Source organism: Lepidochelys olivacea, assembly GCF_965140295.1.
Source record: "Lepidochelys olivacea isolate rLepOli2 genome assembly, chromosome: 9".
Classification (NCBI taxonomy): Eukaryota; Metazoa; Chordata; order Testudines; family Cheloniidae; genus Lepidochelys; species Lepidochelys olivacea.
Genome location: NC_140419.1, coordinates 15130041 through 15155177, shown reverse-complemented (window position 1 = coordinate 15155177; position 25137 = coordinate 15130041). Strand labels below are relative to the sequence as shown.

Genomic DNA, 25137 nt, shown 5'->3' with positions numbered 1-25137 from the left:
ACACAAAGCACTCAAGGGCTGAGAGTGCTGTTCTGTTGTACTCCGAGTCCCAGATGGCTTAGGCAGTGAGAGACCATTACTAGGAAACAAAAATAAGTCTCCAGCGGGGCAATAAAGAAGTGTTAACCACCAGGTCAGTAGTTCTTCTTGTGCAGTGGTTGCCTTTTTAAAAGAACCTGTCTTTTGGTAGTAAGTAGCAATATTTTCCTGTGTTGTATTGAGATTAATATAATTAGTTACAAAAATGCTACCTTTTTAAATGGCAACTACTATGTAAGGAAACAAAGACCTTGCAAATGTAGAGTAAAAACCAGAGAAGATGTACTTGGAAAGGACAAAATTTAAAGGAAAGAAATGACAGGAAGCACTTCGGAAAACAGGTCATTAAGCACAGCAAGATCTCAGATGCTCTGTGACACAATATCAAACAAGTAGTGGCTTGCATAGATCCGTGTCATGCAAATCTCAAGAGGCATGGAAACCCATACTGCGAATTTAGGTTAACAGCTGAACTGTTTGAGAAAAAATGGAGTAACTGGGATGAATGGCTTAAAAACAGGTCGCTGATATAACTTTTAGAATAACAGTATCTATACTCACTGTAAGTCATAACTGATACTTCCTCAGTTTGGCTGTATTCCCTTTTCTGATACACTCAATGTCCCCTCTATAAAGACAAATCCTGTACTATCAATAATGCTGTTTACTTTTAGTGAAAAATATTAGTAACTAAAGCTGCCTTCTGTTTTTGACACTGCTTCAGCTGAATGAATTATTGTTTGACACTCAAACATTTGAGAGTGATAAAAGAATAATGAGTAGAGCATAGAAATAACAGCTAGGTTTTTTTGGATACAGACTGACAACATATATTGGTGTCAAATTAAATAATAAGCTGCATGGACTTTCCGTTGGGCTTTGACTGATCCTGTTAAATGTCAAAGCCTCTTTCTTAGCTGCAATTTATGAAGTGCTCCTTTGTAATATTTCTCTGGGGAAATAGCACATGCATAGTGGAAACTCTCCATTCCTTGTTTGCAGAAAACCCCCCAGATTCATTTTCTTCCTTCAATACTGAAAAATCTGACATCACAAATTGTCATTCTCGCCAGCAGAGGTCTCCCTGCCTCCTGGTTCTGGGAAGGAAGTCAGTGACTGTAACTAACAAGAAATGCTTTCATCAGGCTGCACTACAGTAAGAAACGAGGAGGGAAACAAGGAGGAAGGAAAATAAGCAAAATAATGTGGGATAAGGTGGGTTAGACTCTTCCTTTATTTTATCTATGCAAGGATGTAGCAAGGAGGGCAAAGTTGGCATGCAATATGGGCATTCAAATGAGATCCTACCCATGCACAAGAGCATGCTATTAGGTATGAGTTTCTAAGACAACAAGACATTATTAAGGCAGCAGAGTATGTGATTTCAGTCAAAAGGGATGTGGCTGGTCCAAAATATGGCAAGCACTTCCACTGGGCAGAAATGCAAAGATAATGCGTGCATAGAATAGTCATGAGTGTCCTTCACTAGGTGTGTTCTTTGCCTAGTCCATACATTAAAACTTCTAAATGATACTTGCATGCCTTGTGCACCATCCTTATGTAACCCACTGGTAAACATGGGTTAAGGTCCCTTCTCTGTGCCAGTCTACAGAGGACAGGACTTGAAACAGCCCCTAGTTACACAGCCTTGGCTTTTTAGCTCAAGCTGTAACAGTTTGTGCTTTTAGTTCTGGAAGTCCCAGATTCAATCCCCAGTGTGTCATCCAGAAGGGCAGCCATCACACATGCATGCTGCTTACAGTAGAGTTGGCACTGGCATTTATGCCATCATGAATAGCAAATGCAAAATAGTTCCCTTGTCTCTGAGCACTTCGTTCCTGAAATCAGCAGTAGTAAATGGCACCCCAAAAGACTTCAGTGTTGAGCCAGCCCAACATAAGGATTCTTGCTTCACTGGATGTATCTGGGTAACTGATATCAAGATTCTTTCACTGGCTACGTCTTCCTCTGCTGCAATGATTTTCCGGCATACTGAAGAAGCACTGCACAGGATACTACCTTAAGTTCATTCTCTCTGTCTTGACCCCCAAGAAATTCACAGGGGCTGAGATACTAGTATAAAAATAACCTTCGCTACAAGATCTGTTAACATTGCGCAAACCATGCAGCCCCAACGGGAATTTCATTAGTGTAACCAGAACAAAGTTGGTTTCCATGACAACAGATTTTTATAGAAATGGTTTTTACTTTGTTTTTTGTAAACTGAAAGAAAATCAGTAGAGAGATAAATAGACCGTCCTCCATTTTTTGAAAAGCAAAAAACAGCGTGTAGATTTTTTTTTAACAGGAAGTAGCCCATGAAACAGGTAAGTGTAGAGGGAAGCCAATTAATGGCTTTGGGAGAAGAATATAGGATCAATATTTATGTGATAGCACCTTAGTGAAATTTAAAGTTATACTGTTCCTAAGAACAGAATGACTAAACTTGTGAATGACTAAACTTCTTAGGAACACTAAACTGTTCAAACACATGCCTTTTAAGTGATAAATCAGAACTATTTATCCACCCCTACCACACTGTACAAATTTGGAGGGTTTGGATAAAATGGGACCAGGAACTAGATTCATGCAGAGAGAGAGAGAGAGAGAGAGAGAGAGAGAGAGAGAGAGAGAGAGAGAGAGAGAGAGAGAGAGAGAGAGAGATCCTGTAATAGACAAAATGCTGAGTTTCAGAACTATCAAGTCTGGTTTGCTATAGAGCTGATGGGACTATCTAATGCCATTTTAAAAAGGAAGCAGTAAACAGCTGAGTCATCCATACTGTGGCTATTAAGATCCTAAACCTTCTTCTTCCTTCAGCACTGCTTAGCACTATCCTGGATGGAGTCACAGGTGAATATGAGCTGTTCTGGCATAGGGAGAATGAGTCTGTGCTTTGATCCACTTTCCTCTGCTTTTATACAGCTAGTTCCAAGTCGCTAGTGTTCTAGCTGGTTACAAAAAGTACTATCGTAAGTGCCTCACAGAAGATGATGCAGTTAAACTAGGCAGTACAGCATTCTGAGCAGCAAAAAGATGGCAGTGAAATGGTTTTATTGTAAGAAGGAAAAATACGCTTCTGGACTTTGAACTTCAGGTTTCAAACTCAATATGGAGCCTAACTGTTTTTATGCATTGCAAATTTTCACTTTGTATTACTCAGGCTCAAGCCTGCTCCAGCTGAAGAGGTTAGATCATACGTAACATATATTAGCAAGGTAGGGAAGAATGATAGCTTTCATATCTACGCCCCCTGGTTTGCCCATTTATTTCTGCAGGAAATGCATTCTCTATGACTACTGCCTTACCACATCCCTCAGTGGGAGAGTTTTAATGACAACTCTCTTTGTACTGCCCTCATTAACTTCCCTAGATGCTCTCTCTTACTTACAGGCAATACAGCAAGTTTCCTGTCAGACTCCAAGTTCCTTCCCACCCTCTAATCCATTTCTCCAAATTTCAGAGATGACTTTGGAGGAGAAACATTTTTACTAAAATATTTGGTACGGTACGTCTTAGAGTCAGTGGCTACCACCTCCTAGAACTGCTCATTTTTCAAAGCTCTGATCCCTCAAGCAGTGCCTTTGGGATTACTATACAACACCGCACACTGCATGAAGTGCAGCCTGTTAGAGTCTTGGGTTGCCAACCCTGCAGGGTTGTCCTGGTGTCTCTAGGAATTAGAGATTAATCTTTAAGTAAAGATTATGTCATGTGATGATGCCTCCAGGAATACATCAAACCAAAATTGGCAACCCTATTAGAGTTACATACAGGAGTCATTTAGACACATGGAGCCAAATTCAGGCAGTGATACACATTCAACTGCTCACACTGATTTAGACTCCCTGGCATTCAGGGTGCCACATACATACTTATATCCATTCTACCAATGTCTGAGGCAGCCTGAGCTGGTGTCAGTTACACTGAGGAGCCAGAAGGTAGTAAAAATTACAAGACCTCTCACCCTACTTTAACTTGTACCTCTAGCTATTCAGTGTGCAGGGCCGGCTCCAGGCACCAGCGAAGGAAGCAGGTGCCTGGGGCGGGCAATAGAAAGAGGTGGCACTCCGTGCATTACCAGGGCGGCACGTCCGGGTATTCAGTGGCACTTCGGCGGCAGCTCAGCCAGGCTTGGGGTATTTTTTTTCCTTCGCTGCTTGGGGCGGCAAAAAAGCTGGAGCTGGCCCTGTCAGCGTGTAACTCATACCAGTCCAGTCTTCTTACATATGGAGAGAATAGCTGTAAGAAAGTATGAAGGAGTCGAACTGAACGCAGTGGGGTCTAACGTACATCAGTTGACGCATCATCTCTCAATTTGGAACAGAGAACAGAATTTCCTTCAGGGAATTTAGCCTGCTATATCCTCAAAGAGATCAATAGTTCTCTATCTTGGGCACCCACAATCTGCCAGGTGGCCTGAGTTATTCCTGCCCATTTGCTGTATACATATATGCTACCTCCACCAAAAACAATTGTTCATAGCCTATAACAATGTTCTGGGTATGTATAATAATAACTAAGAGAGAAAAAAACACACAAGGAAACACACTAACCTCATTCACATATATAGTGCAGGCAAAGATAAATGACAGCTCATGCTAACAAAAGCATATTTAGACTTTTAGAAACTGCAGCTAAAACCTGCATACTGCAGTCTATTTGTAACAGACAGATTGCATTCTACACTGTTAACAGGGTCAGACTGGTACCACTGACTCCAAAGAGATGCTGCTGCTTAGCTTAGTTTAACACAAGGCTGGAACAAAAACTCCACACGGTTATTACAATACTATGTTAAACTAAGCTAAACTCACAATACTACTGTCACTTATTTGGATCCACTTGGTCTCCATCTGTCAGAATGTTCTCCTCCTTTGCAAAATACATAATAATCTCATTTAAAAACAACTAGTTCCATGAAAGCTTCCTGACATGAAAAAAGGCTGACGCATTTCCTTCCTGCTTGCTGATGCAGTACTCCTGTTGAATGATTACTTATCTGCAGCAACACCAACCACCGTTTTTTTGTTACTAGATATCTGAGCACCTCATTTTCTTTTTGGATCACATTATGCTCTCAGATACTTTCATTTTCTATGCATTACTTTCTAGAAAAGATCAACTCCTGGAAGTGAAAAATACATTCTTCTACCTGGTTTCAAGTAAAACCCTCTTGCCCATTGGTGGGATAACAGAGAATTAACGGATCTGAAAATACACGCTTTAATCAGGCTTCCTTGCCAGTCATGGAATAATGCTGTCTCCTGCTATAACCTTTAAAACTGTGTAAGATCACTGAACCTTGAGTGTTGGTGATTCAATAGGTGGCAATTTTCTCTGAATCAATACTGACCCAATACCCCAGCAAGATGTTAGAGAGCATTGTGTTGTTGGAGGTACTTTCTTTAGAATGAGATGTAAAACCAAGATACAGATCACTTGTGGTCCAAGATCCCATGACAAGGTTTACAGGGTGTTAATCACAGCTCCTGGGCAAAGTTCACCAGAGATAATTACAAGTGGCCTCCCTAAATTCTCTCTGAAGTTTTGATTGGATAAAGTATTCTTCCCTTCCCATACTAAACTGTTTGTGTAAGGGTTGCCATTCATTGTTAAACAGCTGCCATGTTCTATGCCACAGGTGACTGATTTCAGCAGTGAGTGAAGTGACTGTTCTATATCTCTTACTTAATTCACACCTGTTCTGTCTTAATTCACTAATGGTTTGTAAAACGCTTTATGCTTCTCAAATGAAAGGTTCTATATAAGTGCTGAGTAGAAGCAGTAACATAGGTACATAGTTACCTCTTGCATTACACCAGGCAACATCACTCACTTCCTGGAAGGTAACGTCTTTCATGTAAACCTGTCAGCTGGTAATAATATTTGCTCCCTGCTGACACTACGGTTTCCACCATTTGGTAGTGCCAGTGCGCTGCACCACTGCTGCACAACACCTACACTTTTTCCCCGTATGAACACACAAGTAAAGCTCAATCTTGCAAGACTTTACCCCTGCCAGCAGTTCTTATTCACGTGAACAGTCCCATTGACTTCAGTGAGACTACTCATGTGAATAAGGGCAGCAGGATCAGATCTCTCCTATAGGTTTGATCCTATGCTCGCTGAAACCAAAGTTGCCATGGACTTTCAAGGTGCAGTGTCAGGGCCTCTAGTAGCACTTTACTATAGAAAGGAGGAGCAACCTCTAAGTATTATATAGTTTTGATTCTACCAAGGGATTCCGACAAAGTCATGGACCCCTAGAATGAAGCATGGACCCATGATGATGTCCCTAGTATGAATGAGCTTTAGGAAATAATTTCCCCAGTTGTCTGTAGTACTGACAGCTGGAATGAAGGAGCTGTAGGGAAATCTTTAGTTGTAGAAAATCCACAAATGCCAACCATACCTTGCGGCTTCAGAATATCGTTCCAACCATCTAAATACAGCAGCTTGACGAAGATGGTTCAGGAAATAGGCTGGGTTCAAAATAATGCTCCTTTGAAATATAAAAGAGATGCTCAAAGTAAACCTCAAATTGTTACATGATTAAAAGATCATTAATATCAAAATCTGAATAAGGCACATGCTGTACACTCTCTATACACAATTCAAAATCTTTCTCCCAAACCCCAATAATGCGTTATCATTTTTCTCCCTTGACAGCTAAGATGGATGAACAGGCATTATTAAAATGTCTATTAAAGTTGTGTCATAAATGCAATTTCATTTATAGCTTTGCCTATTGTTATAGAAACAGCTATTAAATTCCTGGTGTGTGCATGTTATACTGCACTTAGCTAGCATATAACATCAGCAAAGATACCACATATTATTGTAGAACTTCCTTTGTTATCTGTCATCTATATTTCTGGGTTTGATGAGAATCTTACATTATTATCTTAAAGGAATTATTCATACATAACTAATTAAAAAAATCCTAAAAGCCAGTGAGAGTGTTTCCAAAATTGTAACAAAGGATAGTCCCACGCAGGTTGGATTTGTAGGGATGAATCCTTGTACCTTTCTCAGCCTCACTGATTTCACTGACTGCGGGTATCCTCACACATGGATCCAATTGCAGAAGTGGGGCCTACATCAATAAGAGGTGTAAGGAAAACTAGTATACACTATACTATTAGAATAGACAGGCAGTATGTCTTTTGGTGTAAGCAGGGGACCGAGATTCAGGATGAATCTGGATCCTATTTCTGTTTTGCTGACATCACAATTTCACTACTAGAAAGGACTTAGATACTACAGTCATAAGGGCGGTACAAGGATTTATCTAGAATACAGCACCCAACCCCCCCTCAGTCATTTGAAATGTTCATTATAATTTAGCTGTAGTGAGCGACCATCGTTTTAAAAGTTTGACCACTGTTACCAACGATAGACGATATTGTATCAGATACTATATTTTTTCAACCAAATGCTGGAGAACTTGGAAGTTCAAAAGACTCTGAGGCACATCAAAAACGAGTTTAGCAAGAAAGCAATCCCAAAGGACTTCAAATATTTTTGACATTTAATGATCAGTATGCCTAAGGCATTAACACTTTAACAAACTGAATGATAACTGGTGCTGCAGGAAGAGATTTTAAAGGAGATTATTGCTGTTATAAACTGTAGTCAACACTTGATAATAGCAACATCGATTTTTTTTTCAAGTTATCGGCTCTACCACAGCTAAGCAACAGCAATGAAAAAAATCAATAATTTCCTGGTAGTTAGCAACACGTTTTCTACAAGTCTTAGAGCAGGATGTACTCTGATAGGTTTATAATAAATACAGAATTGTAGCAGAATCTCAAAGAATTAGATTTCAGCTCTCCTTTTTCATCCTGATTCATTCCTAATCTTAAGAAGATCAACTCCTTCTTTCTATCTATAAACTCTATACTGAAAAAATATGATAGTGTTCTCTAAAACCTACGACAAATATCTAACTCACTTGCTGTAAGCGGAGACCTAAAAACTACCTTTGATTATTTGATAGTTCAGCTGAATGCTGTTATATCTTCAGAGATGCGTACACTCCCAAGCATGCCCAGTTCTGTGGATTTACATAGAAAAGCTGTTTGACACAGTAATACCACTACGGTTTAGCAGCTTTTTTGTAGAATAATTATCATTCGTGTCATGTGATGAACCTAAAAATGGGTAAAGCTGGCCCATGACCTGGGTAATACTATCTCCAGATCTGAGAAGCCACTTTTGGTAAAAAAAAGCAAAGTCAGGAGTGAGAGGGGGGTCATGTAAAAGAAAATGAATGATGCAAATAGAGATCAAGAAGAAAAGCAACAATCCAGGAAGCCCATCCCTAAAATGAGAGCAGACTGGAGGTCCATCCAACTACGTGGGAATCTGCGAGGCTGTGAAAACTGAGAACAAGTCTCTGCTCCAATATCCATCTCCAGCCATGGACTGTACACGACACCAGGCCAGCTACCCAAAGATTTAGAAGGACTCTGTACAATGACAGGTGCTGAAAGAAAAATGAAGGGGGAAGGTCCAGCAGTGAAGGAGATGGGCCTAGTGGATGTACTACAGGGTCATGAAGAGCTGTGTGTGTATCATGTGGAGAAGTATCACTCACCACTGGGTGCAAAGCTTCCACTGAAATTTTACTGATGTGCTTTTTGGGGGAACATCATAAGGAGAAAGGAATTTTAATAAAATTTTTTGAAACACTATTTCTCAATTTACATGCAAAAGAAGTTTTAATTGGAAACGTTGTAAATAAAAAACGTATGTCTGAAGATTAAAACTTGTGTTCTTGCCAGACTTTCCCCTGACCTCTTCCCCCCACCCTTAAAGTGACTAGACTAAAGTAAACATGAAATAGATTTTCATTTATTTTTCATCTGCAGTGTAATCCAAAGACTGTCCAGTAAATGCCTTTCCTAAATCATTTGGTCAGTTTTTCTCAACAAAACAGTTTTTAAGTAATACAGTATATCAACCTGTTTTTTGACATTTTCATTTTTTCATCTTGACATCTTCCCTTAAAAATAATACAGGGTTTGTCCTATTATCTTTTCTTCAAGTTCTAAGGGGGAAAAAAAAAGAAAACCAGACATCAGTTTTCTCCCACCAGAGCTATCAGGGCATATGAATTAAAGGTGTACGTATTTGACCATAGTTTTCTACCTTTAGTTCTCCTTCAGCCTGACTTCTGAACTCCAAAAACACCAGATGCAGCAAGAAAGGCAAGTTGCTGTATAAAAATTGATCTCTGGAAAACATCAGCCTCACTCTTCCTTTTCTCCAGAGATGCACATCTTTTTATTGCAGCTTTTCCCAACTGCAATGGGGATTTAGCTCTAAAAATCTGATTAACATTAAGAGGAACATCTTAGCTACCTACCAGCACATTGTGTTTAGTTAGCCTTTGTAGAAAAAAAGTTAAGGCGATGTTTCTATAGATGAAAGATACAAGTAAACAAATGTATTTCACTGGCTTAGTGCTTGTGATCATGTCCCTCTATGGTGGCTAGGCACAGTAAAGCTAAAAGCTGGCTACTTCCTAGAAGAGAACATAGTGATTTCTTTAACTGAAGTGGCTTGGGGTTGTGCTTTCGTGGTTGAAGTTGCAGGATTTCTCCCAGCTGACATATGTGGTGTCTACATCTGCATGTAATGCACTCCTAGCTTATTGCACAAACATTTGCTTTAACATTTTTAATTGATTGAGGTATTTACAGGTAATTGCCCAGGTGTACAAAAGTAAATGTTGGATGCAATGTTGATTTATACAGTCAGATAGGTATGGCTGGTATGACATCACCTACACAAGGAGATGTATAGATAGGTGTAAGATGCAGCAATGTTATACACTAGTAGGAACACACATCACTGATATACAATAATTATACAAATATAGTCACTGGACATTATGTGTAACATTTTGTTATACACAATTTATGTGCAGTAATGTACCAGATAATATTATACAGAGTGGACCAGATCCTCAGCTGATGTAAAATGGCATGGCCCCATTGTTTTCCGTAGTTATACATTCAGTATATAGATGAGACTGACAAGTTCTGATTATTATACAATTTAGTTTTAACTTGGGACTGTTTTTCTTTCTTTCCTGTATGTTCCAGGTAGCTCATTATCTAAAGTCCAGTACTCACCACACTAGTCTTAGAACTGTTTGAATCCACCATGATATAGTCTCTCTTACAATAATTATAATTATTATTTGTCTCTCTGTAGCACCTAGGAACCTTACTCATACTACAACCCCGTTCTGGTGACAGAACAAAAAGACAGTTCCTGCCCCACAAAATGACAGTCCCATTGGCTGGATCCTCAGCTGGTGTAAATCAGCGTATCTGTTGAAAGCAATGAAGCTACTCAACCTTACACCAGCCAAGGACTAGACCCCATCATATTGTCTGGAATTTTATGTGTTTAGCTACATGGTGATTCTAGCAATTTCATTTGGGGGGAAACAGTACGGTGGTGCATTTCCTCACACCCATCTTAATGTGCTGAACAAGTTTCCTTGTTGGTGCTGTTTTGAAGATAGGGAGCAGTGTCTCCCAGCATACAAGACTTGGAGTTCTTCTCAAAATTTGTGTCAATGGTTTTTGAAAGCTTTCATATACAGCCAGCGAATAAGCTATCTGGAATGTTTGGGTAGGCCCATAAAATGACTAGAACTGTGCAAAACTGGCAATATTTTCCCCATGAAATGTGGCAATTTGGGAGGAACAGCACAGGGAAAAATGGGCCCAAGTTTGAGTTCATAATAAAATGTATGAAAACTGCTGCAAGTAATCTGACCTTTTGTTTCACGCTGTCCTAGTAATGATCTATTTGCACATACCTTCTTCAGCAGAGGCTGCGTTAATTTTGCTTCTATCTTCTGGAGGGTAGAAAGAGTGTGAGCTTACTTATCATTCGCAATCTCTCTATGATGCTGAGAACGTGGTGGTATAGGTGTCACCACAAAAAAAATATATTGTGGGGAGGAAAGGACCATTTAAAGAAATTCATGACACCTGCAGCCCCCCTGAGAGGGATATCAACAGGACAATAAAAATCTGGAGCTAAAAAGCCGGAGGACATATACCCTATTACCTCCCCACTGGCTGCATCTGTGAATGGTGCTATGTGCATGCTGGAGAATGCCTGCCCAGAAGACAACCTAAGATGTCTTCTATGGTAACCTGAAAATTAGTTTGAAAACTTTTCAAATTTAATCTTCACTACAGCTGATCCAACAACTGCTGATATCATTGGAAGGACTCCCACTGACTTTGATGGGGTTTGGATCACAGCATTGTTGGTGAGACAACTGTTTCTCCCTCTCCCTGTGTGAGACACAACTTGGTTTTGTGTAATCAGATTTTTTTAGTACAGCCTAACAGAATTAGCTATGAATATAGTGTCTGTGACAGCTAAGGACATTTTTAGCACACAGACCAAAAAATATCATGAAGCTGCTTTCATGTCTAAACATAATGAAGGGGTTTTTACACCAAGGCTTTCTCATATACATAGTATCTTTTTTTCTGACAGGAAAGGAGAATGCATCTTCCATGCTAAACATTTCTCTTCTTGCACATAGGATTCAGTGGTGAATCACTTTGAATTGCAAACCAAGAGATAAATCTGCCCACCAGCTCTCAATTCATTAGCTATGAAGGAGAAGAACAAGGAGAACATTCTCCTTACTTGCTAAATGAAAGGATATTTGGAAAGGCCTTGTTTCAAAGCATCCAGTTTAGGAGCCTGAGCTATTTCTAATATGGGTGGACAGATTCTGCTTTCTCCTGTCTTATTCATGTAATCCGCTGCTGACTGATTTCCCAACTGTACACGTACTAATTTCTTGACTACCAAATTTCACTAACATCTTTACAACTGCTGTCATTTTTAGGATGAGGATATTTATCTCAGCCTGCATAAAACCTGTTGGACTTTGCTTTAATCTTTTCAGTCATGAACTGTGTTTCTCCTAAGGAGAAAAAAAAGCTGTTTTAGGTGCTTCTTTTTGAATGAATCCTACAAAATAGTACACACTATGGGCATTAGTCACCCTCAAAGTCAATGGGAGTGTGTGGGGCAGGATCAACCCTATTGGATAACAAATACGTAATTGGCCCTGGAAATAAAATGTAGTTCAAAGGTGGGGAATGTTAACTGAAAATGTTTTTCATAAAGCAGTTGTATTACAAAGAAATATTCAAAATGCAGCATAAGAGAAGGGAATTCTGTTGTGGGATGCTAGGTTTTTTTTAAAGCGCATCTAGCTTATGATGTCTCAGAACATCTCAAGTGAATAGCCTTGTATTAAATAATTGCTTATCAATTATGTAAATTGCAATGTACCCCGTATATTTGCTAAAGGTTATTAGAAGCCACTCATTTGGATTCTCCAGAAAGTCTGTATATTCTTTTCTTTTGGGCAGGGAGGGGGTGTTAGTGAGGGCATGGGGTTGGAGGGATGTATACGATATCTTAGGGCCTTTCCCTTCCAAAAATCATCAGCATTGGTCTCAATTCCTCTCCCTTTTCCAGTTTTATCAGCAAACCTCTCTTCCCATCTATAGTTATTTTTTCCTCCCTTTGATTCCACTAACTGCATTACCTTAAGCGGTCACCAGGCTATTTATTATCAATTAGTTATCACATAACAATTACATTATCAATATGCCTCTCCATAAATTGTGCAAGTGGTGTTACAAAGGGCCATATCCTCCACTGAACACATAAAAAGGCATAGAAGAAGCAGCCTTAGTAGAAAAGGGACATGGGTTTGCTGAGGGTGAAGTCCTCCATGCATTCCATTTTTGGAAGGGAGATGCAGAATTAGCAGGTGGCAATACCTGCAGAAAGTGTGAGGTTTGAAGAGAAACCTGGGTTAAACCCCACAGTTCTCAGACCGTCCACAGCAACCCTCATCAAGGCAGAAGTAATTCTGGCTTTGTCAGGCATCATTTACACCATTCAGAGAGGGAAACATGCCACAAAGGGTGGTTTTCCCCTGACTCTTCATTGTCTCCTGCTTGACACATTCCTTTTCTTGAAGGACATATGTTGAGGGGATGCCAGCGGTTTTTTGGTAAGAAGAGCATAGTAAACTTTTCATTCCAGATGGTCCTCCATAACATACCTAATTTTTCCACCCAGCATTTCTGTGCTTTTTATTTTCCAATGCTCAACGGAGGGGAGCATATGCCCGTTGCTTGCCAAAGGATTGGCCATCTCTGTACCTCTGCTACAACATCAGAAAACTTACTATCATTTCATTGAAATAACATTGGGTGTGAAGTCCTGCTAGTTGACCAGGTTGGATAGTTACATTTTATCACTAAACTATCCTACCTGAACTTCTGAAGGAGTCAGACAATGTCCTGGATTTCTAATCTGCACTTTTATGGACTCCACAACCATAGTGGTGCTGGATAGATTACAGTCATAAGACAAAACAGCGCAGGGAACAAAACAACTTCTGTTGGCCTTTGTGTAGTTATCTGAGATGTGAGGATGAGGCCAAAGCTCCTACTTGCACCCCTCCAGCACTTGAGGAAAATTCCATTTACAAGAATTCCAACAACATATCTGCCCTGGAATTTCTCATTCTGTACTCCTGCAATCTTCCAGGTTGATGAGAATTCTCAGGAACCAGCATCCCTGAGAAAATGTGTGTGCAGGGGGTGGGGAGGGTGTGCCTTCTTGAAAATACAAAGATACTGTGCTATTTTTCCCCACACACCAGCTGTGAAGCACGTGGGATCAGTGTGGAGTCAGTGGGGTCAGGGGTCAGTTAGTTTTCATTGGAGTGGGGGGAGTGGGGGGGGGAATACCAGCAAAGCTAGGCACAAATCTGAAGTCTCCTTGAAAAAGCAGAATTTCTGTCTCACTTTGCCAGATCCTCCACCTTGAATCACAGCGCATCTCCACCCTCTTCAATGTTAAAGGTGCACAGAGAAAACCAAATCATAGTAGCTCCTCTTGGTTACATAGTCATGCATGCCATTGCATGGCTGCTTGTGTTTCCTCACATGAATGCAGCTTCCTGTATTTCTCTGTTGGGCCAGACTCTTTAAGCAAAAGGACAGGCTCAATAGAGTAGACTGATGAACTGAAACATTGTGTTCTGTTTCAAAATGGCTTTCAGTTGGAGCCTAAATAAATAAATAAATAAAATAAAAATCAACCTTGGAGATCAGGTTGAGCAACATAAGGTCTCAACACAATTCTGAGGTTCCAGTCAGTTTCTTGACGTAAAATTTAGACCTTCACTGTTTTGCCATCTGGTGTAATTGAAAATTGCCTTCTGGAAAAATCTAATTTCTCGGCAAGCCATATGGGGTTATTAGGATAATTAAACCCTGGTATATGCCATAACGCCTGGGCCAAGAGGACTGCAGGGAATGTAAACGTTGTATGATTCAGTATTTATTGGAATACTGTATTTTTACCAGTTTAGACTGGGTGTTAGCTACCTAATGATTAGGCTAGTGGTCAAATAAGTTACTGTGGTGGCTGTTTGGCTAGGTCAACTCAGATGCATTTATTCACACTGGTGATGAATTAGGAGTGTTTCTAATAGCCTTTTATCACCCAGCATGCATCTTTTATGTCAGCCTGCCAAATGGTCAAAATCCAATGGATGTCCTCTCTCTCATGTTACCAACAGTGCAAAAAGGCAGCCTCAAGTCCTGAGAATAATAACCAGCCGATTTATTTCCTATTGTAAGGAAGAGCCCATCTTTACCTCCGATACATGCTCAAAAGCCAAGGACAATGGAAATGTCTCTCTTTCAGCCAGTTAGTGGGGAAGCTGTTCTCTGAACCAGCATACTCCTCTTAACCTAGACACTGGAGTTTGGTCAGTTGTAACATTGTGCAAGCTTCTTTTAAGCATATTATATATTTATTATATAACATGCTTGGAAGGAAGTGTCACAACTGACAAAACTCGTATATTTAGGGGCATGTCTACACTTAAAACGCTGCATCGGTGCAGCTGCACTGGTGTAGCACTTTAATGAAGACACTCTAACCTAACAGGAGAGAGCTCTCCTGTCGGTGTAGTTAATCCACCTCCCCAAGAGGCATTTGCTATGTTGGCAGGAGAAGCTCTCTTACTGACATACACAGGGGATTAAGGTCGCCATAACTACATCACTCCTGAGCAACACAGTGATACCAATATATGTCTGTAGTGTAGACCAGACCCTAGTTAAGAAGAGCATGCAAGAGCAGACATTTGAAGAACAGCTTTGCATCTTTGGGTCAGAGTGCAAGCGTACACACACAAAGATGCGTGAGGATTTTTAGTTAATAAGGCTTCTAAAGTGTATGCAGGAACTGTGAGATTTACATGAAATTAAATAAAGATAGTCTAGCACATGCAAATAAATGCAGAAATGAATATTTTAATTTTGATTCATGATTACTACCTAACCATTGCAACACAATGATGACATAAAAACTCAGTAGGAAGCAAAATTCTGCATGCACTGGATAACTGATGGCTAAGAGCTATTTATAGTATGCGTACTCAGAGTAATTTATTTATTTATTCTTTTTGAGAAACAGATATTGATTATGCTTCATTTTTGGTATTTATGTTAATAGTATCTCAGAATATTTTCATATTGGAGTACTGTCTGTATCTGCTCCTGCAGCTCCACAGTCTGACAAGCACAGTGTGTAGATTTATTTCATAATCTGCATTATTAATTGAATTAAATTGAGGATTCAGTCATTATTGATTTTCATTTCTCCTTCATACTAATTAAAAGGAAAGCAAGTTAGAATGTTTGTTAAAATCAGATGCAAGAAAAAAAGGAACAGAAAACACCCCAACCCGACACCAGATCTTTTATTCCTTCAGTAACCCAGAGATCCTAATCCAACTTCATTTATTCTGTCTGTGGCCCCTATCTCCTGCTATGACTCCGTATGGGCAGAGTTCCACAGAATACAGAAAGGCCCCACCATCTGTCTGTGCAACAGGCACTGGGGTTCCCCAGCATGGAGCTCACTACAGAATCAGGGCCATATTTTGCAATCCTAGTATTTTTAAAACATGCAAAAAAAGGTTTGCCCATTCATTTTATACACATTTGTCAGCCTCCCATTTTACTATGGTGTGCATCTTGGGGATGGTGGTTAGAATGAGGCAGGGAGCTCCATTATCATGTTTTCAAAAGTAGGCAAATAAGCAAACTTTAGGTATTTTTCTTTGCACCGAAAGGTGGTGTGTCATTTACAGAGCAGAGTTGTTCAGGGGGCACAAACACCTAGTGCCATAAATCACTGTAGATCTGCATGCAGAACTCCCCCTGACATCACTTGCCCTTAATGTAGCAGATTACTAGCTTAGCACCATGACAGGGATCATATTTTTATACTGATGAATTGTCTGTCACCAATTTCTCTAGTGTATTAGGCACAAACATACCTTTCTTCTTAGATATAATCAAGTTGTCTCTTTCACAATAGTTTTCCTTCATTTACATTCACTTAAAACAATTGTAAGAAAAACCCAACTTGTGTTAACTGTAATATTTATTCAGATATACTTAATGATAATGAAAAGTGGTGGACTGGCAGGCCACAGAGTGAAATCCTTTGTTTACAGAACAGGTGCAGGATGGAGAATGGCAGTGTAAGCTTCTGCTAATGTGCCTGAACACTGATTGGAGAATCCAGGCAAAATCTTGACTCCAAAGAGTCAAAGGGAGCATTTGATTTTCATGCCTTTTTGATTTCTGGTTTCTCTGCCGAGACTGCAACTGTGGTGCTGCTCTCTGAAATGTGGAAAGTGGCTGCAACCACCAAAGAACCATCTGATGGAAAGAATTGTAAATCACCTCTGGCCTGACATTGAACTGATAACGAGCAGAAAGGGATTATATCTCATTTCCAATTATTTGAGCCTTCTAGCATCATTCTGCCTTAATAACCAAATTCCCAGCATTCCTCTTAGCCTATTCCAAGCGGGATTTTTTTGAAGGTGAATTATTGATTCCCCTTTTCTTGTCATAGGATTGGATAATTAACTGCTGCAAATCCTTCCAGTCCAAAATGTATACTTGTTTTTCTTTTCCCTGCTTCAAGCCCTAGTAACACATTAATCAATATTCATTTTTACCTGTGAGAATGATTCAGAGCCAGGTCAGGCTTCCTCATCCTTAGGTAGCAAGTTACAAGCTTCATTTCAATAAAACTGGCAATACTTGAAATATCCTCGGGGGATGCATCAAAGGGTTTCCCTAAAGCTGCACCTTTACTGCAGAGCTATCCAAGAAATAAAAACATTGTTTACTCATTTGCAATATACTTCTGTTATGCAGAAATGCATTTGTTAGCTGATGAATGAATAAAGTTGACTTCTGAGTGAAACATACTCTGACCTTAAATATTCATATTAATATAATAACAATCAATACACACTTTATCTATGAATTTAGTATAAAATATACTGTCACCTTTCATTGTGCAGTACTCTATAGAAGGGATATTCCAGATAACATATAATAAATTAAAAGCTAACCAAGCACTATTAGAAAAGATAACCATGTTTCCACCATTCACAAAGTAAGAACCTGCTCCCAAGCTCATTGAATTCACTGGGAGTCTCTGGATCAGGCACCTAAGCAAGGGTAATTTCAGAAAGCATTTATGAATGTCTACGTACCAAAAGAGAGGAGATGTTAGACTACTAGGCTGTCTTAGTCAGTCTTACAGTTAAGAAATCCCAGGACATAATAGAAGGAAACCAAAGGGAAATAAGGAGGCAATTGTCTCTCCCGGTTCCCAGGTAATGGGCAGGATTATTTGCCTTAATGGAAAAGTCGCAAAGAATATAATAGGGATGAAGCCAATAGTCTTGGTTTTATTCTATTACTCTAAAATTGTATAGAATTTAATAGTGAGTAATCTCCTATGCAGAATTCTGAAGCACAAATATATTTCTCTATTCAATTATATGAGCTTTTTTAAAGGCCTATGAAAGGGAATCATTTTATAATAAAGTTCTAAAGGACCTTTCTATAAGGGTAGTGGTTAGGCTGTAGGACTGGGAATTGCAGGTCTTGGTTCTGCTTCCAGCAGTTTCACTTTTTGACCTTGGGCAACTCACTCATGGACACTCTGTGCTTCACTTTCCCTGTTTGTAAAATGGCGATAATGAGATGTACCTACCTATCTGGGGTCTGTAAGGGTTAATTTATTAATATTTCCAAAGCACTTTGAGATCTTTAGGGGAAGCACAGAAGGATTATTGAACCAACAGAGATCAAGACGATGACTGTTCTTTGTGTGCCAAGGAAATCTCTCTATGCCTGATTCTGATCCCATGTTCAACTTGGATAGCACCTTCCTCAGCATATAGCCCCATTCATTTTAATGGGTTTATAAATGGATTAAGGTGCTATTCGACATTAATAAGGATGTTAGAATCTGGTCCTATGGGAGATGAGTCCAGCTGTGTTAAATAGATAGGCTGTGGTAATAGTAGAATCTGTTAATGAAAATCCAGAGTGCTAGATATGTGGTGACCGTAAGACCGGTAAAATAACTTGTCAATAAGGTTCAAGGGTCTCACATCTCACCAGACATGCAAATAGACTATGAAAAAGAGCTGCCATCCTCAGACGTGTTAGGAAAATCATGGTATAGTTCATCACAGAAAGTTACAGTCTTCAAGTTGAAATATACCTGCAACTGTATACTATACTTGAGGATACACAGGTCATTTGGCTTACAGAGAAAACTTCCTCTCAAGATTTCTCCTGCCCCTTACAAGAACAGCCAGGAATAGCAGAGAAGTGGGAATATATCACACTAACACTAACTTTCCCTTGTTAACAGATAACCTCAATACCTACTTTGCAAGTAAAAATGTTTTATAAAGATCCTTATGCTTTTAGGGGATGAGGATAACCTGGTCTTCCTTTATGATCTGTTTCCTGCTATCCTGCTCCATCCCCCATTGCAGGTTATACACATTTTTCCATTGAGGGAGCTTTCTTTGCCAACTGTTAAGATTTACAGCTGATATTTCATAGCTCTTCACCTGGCCTTGAAGCTCATACGTCTGCAGCCTATTGGAGATAAAGATAATCCATTTATCTTGTCATATCCTCCAAGAATCCTCAGACAAGGTCTCTAATGCTTTGGAACCTCAAGGCCAGCTGACTAAATAATTTGAGGGATCTAGATTTTCTGCCAGACTAGTTCATCCTTTAGCAGTTTATACATGGTGTATAAATGGTCCTTTTCTGTAAGGTTGTTTGTAGAAGCATTAACATTTATAGTGAGTGCTCTACAGAATGAAGGAGTTTTAAATTGATTTCAGTGGAATTGCCCTAAAGAGCAAGAGCCTTATATGAGGGGAAGGCTTACAGAGAAAAGCATGAGAAAGGGAAGAGAAAGGAAAAACTGTAGCTTTCAAGGCCTATAATTTCTCATTCACTATCAAGCTGTTGACTCCCGTCTCTGGTCAGCCCATGATGCCAGACTCCATTGTCCACTTGTTATATTTTCAAACAAGCACCATCATGCTTTCTCCTAGGCTGCCCCTCACACTTGGGAGGAGTTCACCATAAACATCCACAAAACTAACTCATTATCCTCCCTCAGAATCCTTCTTCTCCATGATGCCTACAAAAACTTGACAATTAGGCTGCTGGTGTGCTGAGACCACAGGCTATCATATTTGACCAATATTGTCTCATTGTTTCCTAGTATTGCCCAATCTGTCTGCATCCATCTGTTGTCCCTTGTCCTGTATTTAGATTGTAAGCAGGGATCATCATTCTGTTCTGTGTTTGTATAGTACCTAGCACAGTGGAGTTCTGGTCCCTGACTAGGGATCCTACGCACTACGGCAATACAAATAATAATAATAGCATAGCTAAGATGGTAAGACTCAGAGTGCCTGGGATGGGGGAGGAAAGAGTAAGATTTGAATCTGACCATTACTGAACTGGTGAATTCTGCTTGTTAACCACAAAGTCACGTTGAGTTTCCAGTTTCCAGCTATAGGCTGCTGCTGAGGTGTAGGTCTGCCTACCGGCTCGCTAAGGGCACATCTGCACCGCAAGAGGAAACCTGTGGTAGCGAGTCTCAGAGCCTGTGTCTGAAGCCCACCATGCTCCCGAGGCTGGACCTCGGGATCTGGAGTCTAACTCTGAACATCTACACAGCTATTGTTAGGGCTGTAGCATGAGTCCTGCAAGCCAGAGGCTGTAGGCACCTGCTCTTAGACTTACCCCTGCCAGTTTCTGCCTGCAGGATAGACATACCCTAGGACTGAATAGTGCTTAGCAAGGGTACTCAGACCCATGGGTAGAATTTAAGAACAAGAAGTGGATTTGGATATAACTGCGTTTCAAGCTCTCTGATGGGCTGGTACTAAACTGCCTTAGCTACAGACAATGTAATAAACTCTCTTTTTTATTTATTTAGGAAAAATTATCAAGTTTACAAATCCTTGCCATGTAAATATCAGAAACAAAACAATCATTACAAAAGTTAGCTTTTGTTTACAGAGACAATCTACGGGAGTAGAGTCATCAAGTCCTCCTATTTAACAGGCTGTTACCATGACAATGGAATAACTTTCTAGTGTCACATAAAAAGGGAAATGGAAATTAGGATAAATTAGTTGACCATTCCTAGGACGGGAGCACTGAAATTAAATCACAAACACACTGTGGATCCAGTAGAAAAACAATGTCTTTAGAGAAAATAATTTAACAGAAGTGTAATTGTAATATGCCAGTCCTCTTGGCCAGAACAGATCTCTTTAAGAGGATAGCTTTAGTGGTACCTATTGGGAATTGGGGATTGGTGGGCACAAGCCCACCCACAGCTAAAGACCCCCTCCCCTCAGCCTAAGGGGAGAAGCTACCAGACCCTGGTCCCAAGCAATTGCGGGGGGAGGACAACAAATGGCGGCTTTCGTGGTAGCTTAGCAACATCACTGCAACCGAGCTTTAAACTCTCATGATGTTTTCATGAGTGATGGTATTTCAGAGGGTGCTGGAGCTCATCTGGCGATGATGCGAGAAACTCCACCCCCTCATGAAGTTCAGCCCTGCCAGAAGCTGACAGTCTCTCCCCTCCGCTCATCCTTCTCACAGGGGGAGGAGGGAACACAGGGTACATCTACAGGGTGATAAAAGACCTGTAGCATGGCTGTGGCTGGCCTGGGTCAGCTGACTCAGGCTCAAAGGGCTTGGGCTGCAGGGCTGAAAATTGCAGTGTAGATGTTTGGGGGCAGGTTGGAGCACGGCCTCTGAGACCTGCCTCCGGGCAATTTTCAGCCCTGCAGCCCAAGCCCCGTGATCCCAAGTTAGCTGACCCAGGCTCAGAGACTCCGTTCCACAGGTTTTTAATTGCAGTGTAGATGTGCCCTAAGAGACCCAACAGCCCAATGTGGCTCTGCTGCTTAATCCCCACTCCCTTCCTGTGAGAAATATGAGCAGGATGACACCTCTGCTCCTCCCTCTTACCTCTGCAGCATCTGGTCTGGGCAGGGGTAGTGGGTGTGAAGAGCCCTTGGAGGGGGGGATAGGGGACCCACTGCAGCCCATCAGGCCTGGGGGAGGGTGGTGAAGGGCCCTAGAAAAAGCAGAAGTGAGGCTGGGGCAACAGAACAGGAGGGGTGGAGGTTGAACTGACTGGGGGCGCTGGGCAGCTCCTGAAGCAGAGGCCAAAAACACCTTGCCCAGTAGATTTGGGAGAGTGGGCAACAGTGTGTGAGAGAGAAAGACGCACAGGGGATGGGCAGGGGGAGATAAAAAAAAATCAAAAGGCAGACTGAAAAAATGAAGTCCCATCTTTATGCGAAAAGGTTCTCATGATTTTTTTGGGCCAATCTCATGCTTCTTGAGGGTCCAACTCTCGAGTTTTGATTTCATGAGCTTGGCAATACTGAGTTAGGGTTTCGGATTTGCCAGAGATGTGCCTTTAAACTCTAAGATCTCACTGAAAATGATCTATAGGACCCGAAGAGAGCACTAACCCACAAGCAAGTTCTATCTCAGAAGAGTAACTTCTGCCTGGATCATGGTACACCGAGGCCTTGCCCACCTGAGTTCAGATTTGACAACTCTGGACTGCCTACTGTGCACATTACTGTGATCAAGAACCTTAGAATGTGGGACTGGGCATATTTCGGTTTCTTCTCTGTCCATCCCCTCCCCGCCAAAATTTGTGACCAGCTAATATCTGTTTTAGATGCAATACTCAATTGTTTATAGAATGTGCTAAGCCACATTAACAGGCCAAGACATCTCTTTAAATAACAAAGGTGGCACTGTAAGCAAGTGTCTCCATAGTCTCATCTTATTTTGCACCTACACACACTAGAAACAGGAAGGTTCATGTACCATCACTGAAATTTAACACTTACAAGGCTACCACGGTCTTTAAAATTCATTTTCTGTGATTGTTTTGAGACCAGCTCCATATTTTTTACAGACAACAGGGGTCATACAACCAAGCGTCCCCTTAGCTTAGGGGTGATGAATATCTTCTCTTTCCCTTCTTGCCTCTGCTGGAAGAAGTTGTGTACTCCGCAACACCCATAAGCTTACAATTTTCTATTATCTTGCTACCAGAAAGAGTTATAAATCAGAGAATTCATCACTTGTAACTTTACTCCTGGTGCCGTATACATCTGCTGAAGTCTTTCTATGGGTAAGACACACTATGTGTGGATAAAAGATTCAGAGAATTATGTTCACACATAAGTGAGTGTAAAGGTATCATAGGGGTTCTCAGTGGTAATGCTTCTCAGCTGAATAGGTCATGCTGTGACCTCTGTTAAATTTATGGGAATTGGAGAATTGAGGCTACTCCCTAGACTGCAGGTTCTTGAAGGATAGTGAGAAGGAGGGAATCATTCAGGATCCAAACACTGAAATTCTTCAATTCAGTGTCTTTCTCAAGGTTTCATTTTATTGCTGATTTGAAAAACCATGTTCAATGTTATAATCCTTCTAAAGTCTTTGAAGGCATGAGCCTTGTCAAACTACTTTAAAAAAAAGACAAGGATTTGCCAGACAAGCTTTGACATAGACAAGAAGGATGGCTTTGTCATTAAGGCACCGGGCTAGGACACAAGGGTTCAATTCCTACCTGTACCATATACTTGCCGTATATCCTTAGGGGGAGATTTTTCAAGGATGTAAATGACAATCTCTCCTTTAATCAGTTTGGTCCTCAGTTCCCCATTTACAAAATTGGAGTAACAATACTTTGTCTGTCTTGTCTATTTATGTAGTAAGTTCTTCAAGGCAGGGACTGTCCCCTAAGCGTTTATATAGTGGCTAACACAATGGGATCCTGATCTTGATTTGGGCCTCTACATGCTACTGTAATGTCCCAAGTACAGTGTTGCAATTAGAATATTCTCTATTTTCAAAAGTAAAAGTCTATGCACAACAGAGTGGTTTGAATATTTGAAATGTTTAGAGTACCTGACATTAGTGAGATGAACAGTAAATTAAATAAGCTAATAGCTATTACCATCATTGTAAGAAAGACTTTTTTGTGTTAATACAAACAAGGCTGGAAGAAACTTGTGTTGGGTCATCCACCCCAACTCACTGCAGCAAGCATGTGGCCTTTTGAAAACCATTCAAAAGATGGAGGAAGTCTTGGAAAGGTTCTTAGCTTTTGCATAGATTGTTTTCCAGTTATGTTACAGAGCACAATTTGTTTTTAATGCTGAACTGGGAAATTTTGAGGTATTTTTTACAAAAGATTTTTGTACCATTTTGGGTCTGTGGAAATCTTTGTGTGTCTAGAATTTTTATAGGTGCTATAAAGTTGAAGAAAACAATTTAAACAGTTGAAGTTTTAGAGCCGTTCTGGGATTAAAAAATAAAAAGCTGAAACATATCATTTTATGTCCTTCACATATGATAGACAGTATTTTTACTTTCAGAAGGTTTACTTTTAAACTGAGATAGTCTCAGATTACCTAAGAATACTTACCCAGGGTACACTGAAGGGAGAGTACTTCCAGCAATAATGCTCCGTGTCTGAATAGCTGCAGAACAATACATACACATAATAAGAGACAGTGTGTGTGCCAAAGAGTTTACTATGTAAATGGAGAAGACAAAGGCTGGGAGAAAAGAAGTATCTCTATTTTAGAGCTGGGAAACAGACAGAGATTAATTATATTATATACTCTTCAGTGCAAAGACTGTTTCCTACTGTATGTATTGGATGTATATACATATTGACTGAGGCCCCTAGGTGCTACAGGAATACAAATAAAGAGATTTGGCCAAGGTCACAGAAGAAGTTTGTGACAGGAAGAAATCAAACTCATATCTCCTAAATCCTAATCCAATGCCTTAACCACAAGACTATCATCACTAAGTACTGTGTTCAAGAGTGCCATCAAAAGTGGAGGTGTGCACACTGCAATGCTCTTCCAGCTGATTTAACTCTCTTGCTACACCGACATAATAAAGCCACTAGTCCATGATTTTTAGTGTCCAGCAAGGTTATGATTTAAGCTCCCAGGCTCGTCTTTTGAAAGTGTGGTGCAGGTTTCCTTTGAGGATGAGAATTACTTCTTTTAGTAATTCATGCCTCAGATGGCATGTGACCAGGATTCACCACTGAATTTGGTCCGCTGGTTGGAGAAGAGCTCGGTGTAAGCTCAAAACCTTGCCTTTCTCCCCAACAGAAGTTGGTCCAATGAAAGATATTACCGTACCCACCTTGTCTCTCTGATATCCTGGGACCAAGAGGCCTACAACAACATCAAATCATACTGCATGTCCATCAGCCAACAGTTCTAACACTGCAATTTTGTCCCAAGAATTGCCTCTTAAGGAAGGCTACTTCCAGGAATAGCTTTCAAAACTTGGCAGCACCCACTGCTGTTTATGGCTTGACCACCACAACCTTCATATAAACAAGATTTCTTTGTCTAAATAAATAAATAAATAAATACAGTCTCTTAAACCTATTAGTATATTCTGTTCAGCCTCACTTTCCAAGCAAAATGATAGGAAATCAGTATAATAAAGAACTAATTAACAGTGGCATAGTATAACCCGTAACAATCAGCGTGGATGAAAA

At 40.3% G+C, this 25137-nt stretch overlaps 1 protein-coding gene across 1 annotated transcript in view; it reads right to left on the bottom strand.

Moving 5' to 3' along the window:
* The window catches only part of SPATA16 (spermatogenesis associated 16), a gene marked incomplete at its 5' end in the record, with an annotated part of 111583 nt that overhangs the window by 70495 nt on the left and 15951 nt on the right, over positions 1-25137 (bottom strand). The window contains 2 exons of the mRNA XM_084638113.1: positions 6455-6544; positions 17174-17319. Coding sequence (XP_084494239.1) covers positions 6455-6544; positions 17174-17319 — 236 coding nt within the window. The remainder of the gene's footprint in view (positions 1-6454; positions 6545-17173; positions 17320-25137) is intronic.